This window comes from Macaca thibetana, chromosome 14, assembly GCF_024542745.1.
Source record: "Macaca thibetana thibetana isolate TM-01 chromosome 14, ASM2454274v1, whole genome shotgun sequence".
Classification (NCBI taxonomy): domain Eukaryota; kingdom Metazoa; phylum Chordata; class Mammalia; order Primates; family Cercopithecidae; genus Macaca; species Macaca thibetana.
In genome coordinates this window covers 115,671,851-115,682,140 of record NC_065591.1, presented here as the reverse complement: position 1 = coordinate 115,682,140, position 10,290 = coordinate 115,671,851, and the positions used below count along the sequence as shown (strand labels likewise).

At 37.0% G+C, this 10,290-nt stretch overlaps 1 protein-coding gene across 1 annotated transcript; it reads right to left on the bottom strand.

Moving 5' to 3' along the window:
- Nucleotides 1–1,030: 1,030 nt before the first annotated feature.
- LOC126934811 (olfactory receptor 149-like) lies at nucleotides 1,031–1,991 on the bottom strand. The gene has a single exon (XM_050755632.1). It carries the CDS (start codon nucleotides 1,989–1,991, stop codon nucleotides 1,056–1,058), a length of 936 nt encoding a protein of 311 aa, XP_050611589.1. The 3' UTR covers nucleotides 1,031–1,055.
- Between the last annotated feature and the right edge of the window lie 8,299 nt (nucleotides 1,992–10,290).

Sequence of the window (10,290 nt, the reverse complement as noted above, 5' to 3'; positions counted from 1 at the left end):
GTCTAAGCCCGGCAGGCAGGGTTTGGAAGTGACACAGCACACTAGTATCTCTGCTTTACCCATAGGAGACTGCCTCAGGTCCCAGCCAGAAGCCTTTCTCTTTATACAACTTCCTTATGGTTCAGAAGTAACAGGATTCTATTTAAATCTATTGGGATGCACCACCACCACCACCACCACCACCACCACCAACAAAAAACCCACTTTTTCTTTTCTTTCTTTTTTTCTTTTTTTTGAGAGAGTGATTTTTTTAAATTGAGGTACAATTTACATAACAAAAAATGAACTATTTTAAAGTGAACAAATCAGTGGAGTTGTGTACATTCACATTCATATTGTACATAGCACATTCACAGAGTTGTGCAATCATCACCTCTACCTAGTTCCAAAACATTTTCATCACCCCACAATCAAACTAAAAAAAAAAAATCAATTTCCTCTGTTTTAATGGATTTACCTGCTCTGGTTATTTAATAGGAATGGAATCATACAATATGTGACCTATTGTGTCTGGCTTTTTTTTCCCACTGAGCATTAGCTTTTCAAGTTCATCCATATTGTAGGAGCCATTCCTCATTCCCTTTGGACTGAATAACATTTTTAACAACTTGTAGATGAATAAAAATAAGGACTTATCCAATGCAGGCATTTGAGGATATAGTCACTGCAGTCAAGATGAATAAATGTCACAGTGGGAGGGAAATGAAGAGGAGGAGGGGATGTGGGAGGATGAAGAAAATACAGATTGAGAAGCAGAAGCTCCAAGCTGTTCTGCCTGCTGAGAAGAGTTTTTTTTTTTTTTTTCTCTCTCTCTCTCTCAGTATGATTTCCTCAAGAGAGCACAGGCCCCAGAGTCACAAAACCAGCTCTAGAGTCCTCATTCTGCCATTCACTCCTTACATGTCCCTGGACAAGTTACTTTGAGTGTTAGTCTCCACATTGTAAAATGGAAATAATAATACCTGTGCCCTCAATTTCAAAAATACTTGTGAGCACCAAATAAAAATTGTTATAAGCTATGAGGTGTGGTTGAAGTGGTAGTTACTTATTTCTCTCTACAACTGCTCAGGGAGGAAGCCCAGCTGATGTAGGACCCTCCTTAGTGATGATTTCACCTCCTTATTCCTGAGACTGTAGATTAAGGGGTTCAGCATGGGGGTGACCAGATTATTCAGAATCTGAACAGTTGCATCCAACCAGGGGCTGGGGGTTGGCCTCAGGTAAATGAGGACCACTGGCATGTAAAAAAGCAGGATGGCAGTGAGGTGGGCGCTGCAGGTGGAGAAGGCATGGCGTCGGCCCTCGGCAGAGTGGATCTGCAGGATGGAGAAGACGATGCGACTGTAAGAGGTGAGGACGAGAAGGAAACAGCTGAGGGGCATGAGGCCCACGCTGATGAACCCCACCATCTCCAGGGCGGAGGTATCTGCACAAGCCAGCTTCAGCATGACTGGGATATCACAGAAATAATAGTCCACCTCATTGGGGCCACAGTAAGGCAATTGGAAGGTGAGAGTGGTCAGAAAGGTGGCCTGAATGCAGCCAAAGAATGAGGTCCCCATGGCTAGGATGACGCACGCTCTGTGGCTCATGATTACGGTGTAGCGTAGAGGGTGACAAATGGCAACAAAGCGGTCGTAGGCCATCACCGTGTACAGGAAACACTCAGTGCAGCCCAGGAAATGGTAGAAGAAGAGCTGGGATGCACAGCCTGCATAGGAGATGGCTCGGCTATTCCCTGAAAGATAGCACAGCATCTTAGGGGAACTCACAGAAGGGAAAAATATGTCAAAAATAGAAAGTTTGCACAGGAAGAAGTACATGGGCGTGTGAAGCCTAGTGGAGGAGACAATAGCCAGCAAGATGAGCAGGTTCCCCATAAGGGTGAAGATGTAGAAGGACAAAAACAGGACCAAGAGCATAGTCTCCAGACCCTCTGTGTGCGGGATGCCCAGCAGGATGAATTCAGACACCACCGAGAGATTCTTCATGACTGTGAAAACATCTAACCTTGAAAAGGTACCCAAGACACCGAAGTCTAAATACCAATGTCAAGTTCTCAAGCTTTTTGCTGATGAGTGCTTTGGCTATGTTTTTAACAAGGAACAACCTGCCTTCTTATGAAAGGCAAGAGAGAGATCCATGTAAAAAAAAATCAGATAATAAGGAAATGCCTATTTTAGAGTCAGTCTATTCAACTCATGGAAGGAATGCTTTGTAAAGGCAGATGCTTGTCTTCTACAGGATGAGAAGTTTAGAGGCATATTTAAAACACTTCAACTTAAGTTAGAAGCCTATGTACCATGGATTTATTCTTTTTGAGCATATTTACTATTTGAACTCTTGTGATGTCTTTACATAAGAAACTTCTACTATCCATTGTCCTCTGCAACGTAACAGAAAAATAATTATGTTAGAAACTGGAAAACTTAATATGAATCCTGGCTTTTCCATTTATTAGCTATACTTGTTAAAACAATTTACATGACATCTTTCATAGACTTAGTTTCATCATCTGCCAAATGGAAATCATACTTATTATAACATCGGTAACACAAATATCCTAGTATTAAAGTTTATGAAGTATCTGCTAAAATGTCTGGCAAAACTATGAACCCCAATGAAAAGTTTTTTTCTTTTCTTCCATAAGTTATTGGGGTACAAGTAGTTTTTAGTTACATAAGTACATGATTTAGTGGTGATTTGTGAGATATTGGTGCACCCATGACCTGAGCAGTATACACTGCACCATATTTGTAGTATTTTACCCCTTGCCCCACTCCCACTCTTCCCCCCAAGTCCACAAAGTCCATTGTATCATTCTTATGCCTTTGCATCTTCATAGCTTAGTTCCCTTTATTTTATGTATCTTAAACTTAATTCTTAAGTACCTTCCTTTAATGTCTGTATCCTGTAATTATTTGCAAAAAATATTTTATTAAATAACATCATTGAATAGATTTAAGATTACATACTCTTCAGATTACATCTTTCTAGACTTGAAAGGTCAATGATCTCCAACTCTAATAAGAGATGCTGTTCTGGTTCTTCTGTTTCTAAGCCGACTTAAGATGACTGAAATATTGAGAAGCAGTATCAGCAAGGAAAGCATCCAATTCATGTTCCCGTAATGAAGTAAAAAATACAGTGATCCATGTAAAGAAAGGCAAAGAACAGCACTAATGAGGTAGTTTACATAAGTTAAGAGCAGAGCATAGCACCTGAAAGATTCAGGGATCTCTCATTACTCAGTAATAATAATGGTAATACACACACACACACACACACACACACACACACGCACACCATTTAATGAATACTTACTGTGTTCCAAGGACAGGCTCAGCATTTAAAAATGTATTATTTATTTTTAAAGCATACCTATAAAAAGAAATTACTATTATTATTGCTGTTCTTATCTATAGATAGGAAAGTGAAGCTTAGAAAAATCAAGCACATTTCTCATGCTTAAAAAGCTAGTATGTGACAGATTTGTTTAATTCCATTTCCTGTGCTCTCAATCATTAGGAAATTGTGCCCTCTGTTTGCCTCTGCTTTCTAAGACAGCCTTGCTTGGCAATGTACCCATTGCTTGGCAATGACACTCTTTCCAGATGCATTCACATCATTGCTTTATATTAAGGTAGGAAAAGTCTTCATGTCCTATTTCCTCCTGGTCATTTCCAATCTTGACTTTAGAGCCCAATTGATACCTCATTTAGTGTTAGAGATTACATAACAGGTATTTTCTATTCCTTTAACACTAGACCTTAGTATCAGCTCCAATTAAGGAGCTTTCAAGTTGCGGAGCCACATTCAACATAGGGATCCCAATCATAAGCTGTGGCAAGTGTCATGGAAAAGCATCTCTAAAGAGAACGACCAAGCCAGAATGAGTCACCCACATATTACCCAAGAACTGGGCAAAGTAAAGACAGTATAGAAACAGTGACATTCTGGGGAAGAAATGCTTCTGCAGTCTGCCCCTTGTTATTAATTCTAGCCTCACCTGAATCATCTCTCTGAGCAACACAGATTCCCGTGAGTTTTCATCTCTTTGGTCAGCAAAGGCAAGAGGGAGAGCATCTGGTTCTTGCCTATGATCAAACACCATGATATCCTGTGATTCCATAATTTGATTTTTAAGTCCATTTCAGAAAGAAGTCACCAAAGACAAGGAAGATCTCCATGTGTGAACCCATTAGTGTGTGAGGGGAAGAGGCTAACAGTGAGACATAGGTAGAAGTTTGAACACTCACACTGTCCACCTGAGAACACAGTCAAGTTTCCCAACTGTTATAACAAGATCTCACATTTACTTTTTCTCAGCAGAGTACAGCGTGCTCCAGCCAAAGGAGCTTTAATTCTCCTATTTATAAAGAATCAAATCTCATAGGATTTGTACAATCAAGACCCGTACACACTCACTCTCTCTGGATTGCTTTCTTGAAATTTCTTTTCAGAACCCCTTAAGCCCTACTTGGGACTCAGTGATAGCTCTGAGGGAGCAATTAGTTTGTCAGTAGCATTCATCACCCAATCATGAGATAACAGTAATAATATCATTGGAAAGTGATGCTCTAAAGTGGGAAATATGTTCCCCCAAGACTGTTTTCATAGTAGAAAAACACTAGTTTTAACATTAGATCGCTTGCATTGCTATCCCTTTGGTTGTCTGTTACACCTTCAAGTCTTTGCTCCAATTCAGATCAATATCATAAGTTCACGATCTCATGATAGTTTGTGTTACCACTTGCCTCATCACTTTTCAAATTATGTATACATGCATGTGACTATATGGCTAGCTCTAATAAACATCACTATTCAAGACAGAAGCCTAATCAGTAGTTATTTATTATGCATCTACTATCATGATGTATCTTCAGGTCATTACTCCTACAGAAAAACAGTCTCACATACTGGACACATTGCTGGGAAGATGACCAGTATAAATAGAGGAGCTATAAACCAAAAAAACAATCAACTAAACTGTTATTATTTAATTAACAATCCACTGTAAGTACTTACCATAAACTGTCATGCTAATGTATTTAATTCATTGTCACATTTAATCTCCAAATGAAACTTTAGGAAGTAGATAGTATTACTTGACAAAGAAACTGGACAACAGATTAAATAATCTAGAGATTACACAACTAGAAAGTAAATGAGCTGAGATTGTAATTTCAAAGCCAATTATTTTAAGCACTAGGCTATGCTGAATTACAGAGATTTGAGTCTTGCACCAAAAGAAGACAAAGAGATTTAATGTGGTCTTCAAATGCTTGCAAAGCTGGTAGGTAGACTTGGTAGGAGTTGTTTTACACAGACTCAAGAACCATGGGCAGATAGAAAGATAGATTTATTTTCAATGTAAAAAATAAATGTTTAATTATTAGAAATTTTACATCAATGAAATAAGCAACCTTTTGATGTAATGATCTCATCACTGGAAGTAATTCAAGAAGAGGTAAAGAGAACCATCTTTCAGGTATACCATTAAGGATATTCTCAATTTGAATGAATAACATGAATTCAAAAACCTTAAAGTTTTTTCTTAGTATGAAATTATTTGATTTTATTTCCACCATAAAACTTTTCAATGATTCTGACCTAACACCATACAAGTGGAGCTTTAAATTAATGATGATAATTCAACTAACCCCTAAAGCAAAAGCAATTATGAATATGCCCATAGCAGTTACAAAAGTAGTTACAAAGGTTACGAAACTGTTACCATTGTAATACCAAGGACAGGTTCAGCATTTTAAAATTTATTATTTATTTTTAAAGTATACCTATAAAAAGAAATTACTATTATTATTACCGTTCTTATCTACAGATGGGAAAGTGAAGCTTAGAAAAATCAAGCACATTTCTCATGCTTAAAAAGCTAGTATGTGACAGATTTGTTTAATTCCATTTCCTGTGTCCTCAATCATTAGGAAATTGTGCCCTCTGTTTGCCTCTGCTTTCTAAGACAGCCTTGCTTGGCAATGTACCCATTGCTTGGCAATGACACTCTTTCCAGATGCATTCACATCATTGCTTTATATTAAGGTAGGAAAAGTCTTCATGTCCTATTTCCTCCTGGTCATTTCCAATCTTGACTTTAGAGCCCAATTGATAAATACCTCATTTAGTTTTAGAGATCACATAACAGGTGTTTTCTATCCCTTTAACACTAGACTTTAGTATTTTTAAGAGAGGAGAAAAGCAGGTTGTGGAGGGTGTACAGACACTGCTCAGATAGAGGCTCAGAGGATGAACGTGGTTTGTTGGGATGTCTTAGTAAGTACATCACATTTTAAATAATAGCTAACATTTTCTGTGGATTTGTTATATACTGGAATTGTGATGAGGGCTCTGTATTTAATATATCTCAATTTTTACCAAAAATTTATTTCTATCTATTTTTTATAGTAGAAAGCTTAATCTCAAAGACTTTAATTAACATAACCAAGGTAACAGAGTGGGTTAATGATAGAGTTGTATCTCAAATCCAGAATAATATGGCTTCTCTCTTTGTGTTATAAAGACAAATAAGTTTATTACTAATTTTGATTTTCAAATACTCATTAATAATTAATAGCACCTAACATTTGCAGTTGTTCTAGTTTTCCAATACACTTTTATGTAGTTCTAATTAATTCTTAAGAGCTGTGTAAGGTGGATTTTCTTAACTCCACTTTACAAATAAGGACATTAAACCTCAGAGCAATTCTGGCTTTTCTAAAGTTAGACAGTAGAAGAGCCCAGGCATTCCCAGGTTTAGCTGTCTTTCCACTACATCATCACTGCTTCCCAAAGTGACTCCATACAGAAAGCAGCTGTCTCTGGATGAGAGACAAATTATTAATAGATTCATTTGGATATTTGGTTAAGCCTTCAGTATAACCTTATGGTCATTACTGTTTTTATCGTGGATTCCCTGACAAGATTATGGCATCAAAATATAATGAGATAGGCTGGGCATGGTGGCTCATGCCTGTAATCCCAGCACTTTGGGAGGATGAAGTAGGTGGGTCACTTGAGGTCAGGAGTTCAAGACTAGCCTGGCCAACATGGTGAAACCCCACCTCTACTAAAAATGCAAAAATTAGCCGGGCATGGTGGCATGTGCCTGTAATGCCAGCTACTCGGAGGCTGAGGTGGCAAAATTGCTTAAACTAGGTGGGTAGAGGTTGCAGTGAGCCGAGATCATACTACTGCACTCCAGTCTGGTGACAGAGCGAGAGTCCGTCTCAATAATAACAATAAGAATAAGAGAAAGCGTCAGAGGAACAAACAGAGAGAGTGAGAGAAACTTATTTAGCTCATGTTCTGTTTCCTAGGGAAAAAGTCCCACTAGAAAGTTTACTACATATTTCTCAGAAGAGCTCTCTTGCCATGGTATGACTTGTGGGGAAATTTGCATTCTATTTCCATCATCTTTGTTTAAGTCTGCTTAATTTAATTCCTTTTTTTTTCCTACTCCAGGTATTCAGGTAAGTCAAGACATAGTCTAGCAACAACTGATTCCTCAACTAATCCTTCAGCAAAATTTTCTGTTTATAAATAGCAAGCTTAAGTCTAGGCGTTCTTGATCCAATGACAGGTGTTTTGTTGTTTCTTGGCAGGATAAGGGTCTGCGGTGAATTGTCAATCATGTTTCTTCCTTTGTCTGCGACAACCCAGTGGAGAAGAAGTAGGCTGCAAGCCCCAAATGGAAAGGAGTATAATGATGGCTATTTATTGGGTGACACATATCTGAAGCTGCTATTTCATTTTCTTCCTTTTGTTCTTCCTCCCTTCCTATCATTTTTTTTTTCCTGGTGGAAAAGTTCTTGGCATCCTGAAAATTTGATGCTTTCTATGGAAGAGGTGTGATCTATCTAGTAGAGGAATATAGAACTGAAAATTTTCTGCATTTTTACTGGGGAGAGATGGAAATGAAAGCAATATCAGGGACTTGAATCCTTGGAAACTCTCTTGAATGATTTGGAATCCTCAATCATCACTAATTCCTAAACAAATTTCATGCTTCTATCTGATCCCACTCCCACTTTCAAAGCCTATAACCTGTTGGGTTATAAGTCAGGTAACCATAACAGGTTAGAATACTGGACCAGTCCTTGGAATCAGATGGAGTAGTTCAATGTCTAAAATGAATCACTAGTTTACATCTCTCAACGGAAATGTAAGCCTGAAAGTATTTGGTGCCTCAATCAATATTAACCAACTATCAGTTATTGGAGCTTCAGAAATTATTGAACCAAAATTCAGAATCTATGCCTTTAAATGTCACACCATGTCCTTTGATCATGCATTCTAATAGATATAGTTATAAGAGAATATTTCGATTTATTCCTAAGATAAATCTGATCCGCCTGAACTACAGCTTCATTTTACAATATCTTCTTTGTTTAATGTGTGTCTATTTAGCCATGGACATTAAGAAATCACAACAGCAGATGTGCTAATTTTTAGTCTATCATAACTGATAGGGTTGTTTTGAATGTGTGCAACTCTATGTATCTTGTACCAGGGTGGTAGTGTCATTCATATATTTATTTACATCTGAACATTATGATGAGATGATTATTGTTTAGAGTAAAGATTTGGTACAAAACGGAAAATATATAGCTGTGTATTAATTATATCTGTAACAGTCATTTTAATGGTTTTATGTAATAGTGATTACAGATTCTCCCAAAACCAGATAATTCAGCTAATTTATTAATAAAGTATTATAATCTTTGTTCTTAATATTCAAAACAAGTAGCTATTCATATTTTTATTTTTAAAAGTAAAAAATAGTAATATTTTCAATCATAGAGTCTTTGTATGCAGTTGTAATTGCTATTAACTTAAAACAGATGGTTTTTAACTACAAGATATTTTTATGAAAGTCTTAAGATAACCACAAAGAAAAGTCTCAAAAGATAAAGAGAAAATAATTAAACCAAAAAATAAAAAATCAAATAAAGGAAGAAAGCAAGAGAAGAACAAGCTCACTGCAAAACAAACATAAATAATTAAAATGGCAGTGATAAGTCTTCACTTATCAATAGTTATTTTAAATGTAAATGAAATAAATTCTCCAATCAAAAGACACAGACTGATCATTTTTATTTGTCTATTGTACCTCAGTAAAGCAGAAAACATGCATTAGCACCAAATGGGAAAATCCACCCCCATCATCCAGTCACCTCCCACCAGGCCTACCTCCTACCCTGGGGATTACAGTTCCACCTGAGATTTGGGCGGGGACACAAATCCAAACCATATCATGTTCATTCAGTTTTTTCTTGTGGTAATGATGAGAATGGTGATTTCCAAACTCTTTGCATGTTAGAGTTGAAACTGGCCTCCATGTAGTCTGATCTACCAAATCTCCACACTTCACTGACCCTTCATTTACAGATTGTACTTTTTGGAACTTACGAGGTAGAAAACATTTTTTTTTCTATTGTCTATCTAAAGCTAAAAGTTTGTGTTTGTTTGTTTTGCACATAAACCAGTTTTTATTACTAAGTGATGTAACAAACAGACATCCTTAATGGTGAGATGTGAAAATGAGGTGAGGTGTGGGGAAGAACTCAGTAATGCAGTGAGGGTCCGTAAATAGACAGAGTCTCAGGGAGGGATGAGGGTATAATGTTAGGCAATTCTTCTTAAATAATAGTAAGCATAGTCATAAAGCTGAAAGTGGAATTGTATAGGAATACAGTCAGGCTTACATGAGATTATATATATATATATATTTAAAACCTTTGTCAGATATCAAACTCTGTATGGAGTTTGGAATCCATGCTTTTTTAAGCCTTTATTTTACCTTTTTTAAAAAAAAGCTTAATGAAGTGTAGTTTATGTACTGTAAAATCCATTCATTCACTTTAATCGTTTTTTGAGGTCTTGTAATATTCAGTAGATTTTTAGGGTAAAAACGCTTACATTTACAACTATAATATTCAAACTGCAGAAAACAAAAGACAAAGAGAAAATCCTGAAAGAAGTCTGCGGGGTGGAAGGGGGAGAACACTTTACCTATAGAGGAAAAAGAAGAGCAGCATGTTTCTTGCCAAAAACTATTCATGCTAAAAGAGATTGAAGTAAAATATTTAAAGTGTTAAAAGACAAGACGGCTGGATGCGGTGGCTCACGCCTGTAATCATAGCACTTTGGGAGGTCAAGGCAGGTGGATCACAAGGTCAGGAGATCGAGATCATTCTGGCTAACGTGGTGAAACCCTGTCTCTACTAAAAATACAAAAAATTAGCCAGGTGTGGTGGTATGTGCCTGTAGTCC

Bases quoted from the DNA above. Each gene is read 5' to 3' on its own strand.
- LOC126934811 (XM_050755632.1), bottom strand. From the start codon at position 1,991: ATGAAGAATCTCTCGGTGGTGTCTGAATTCATCCTGCTGGGCATCCCG.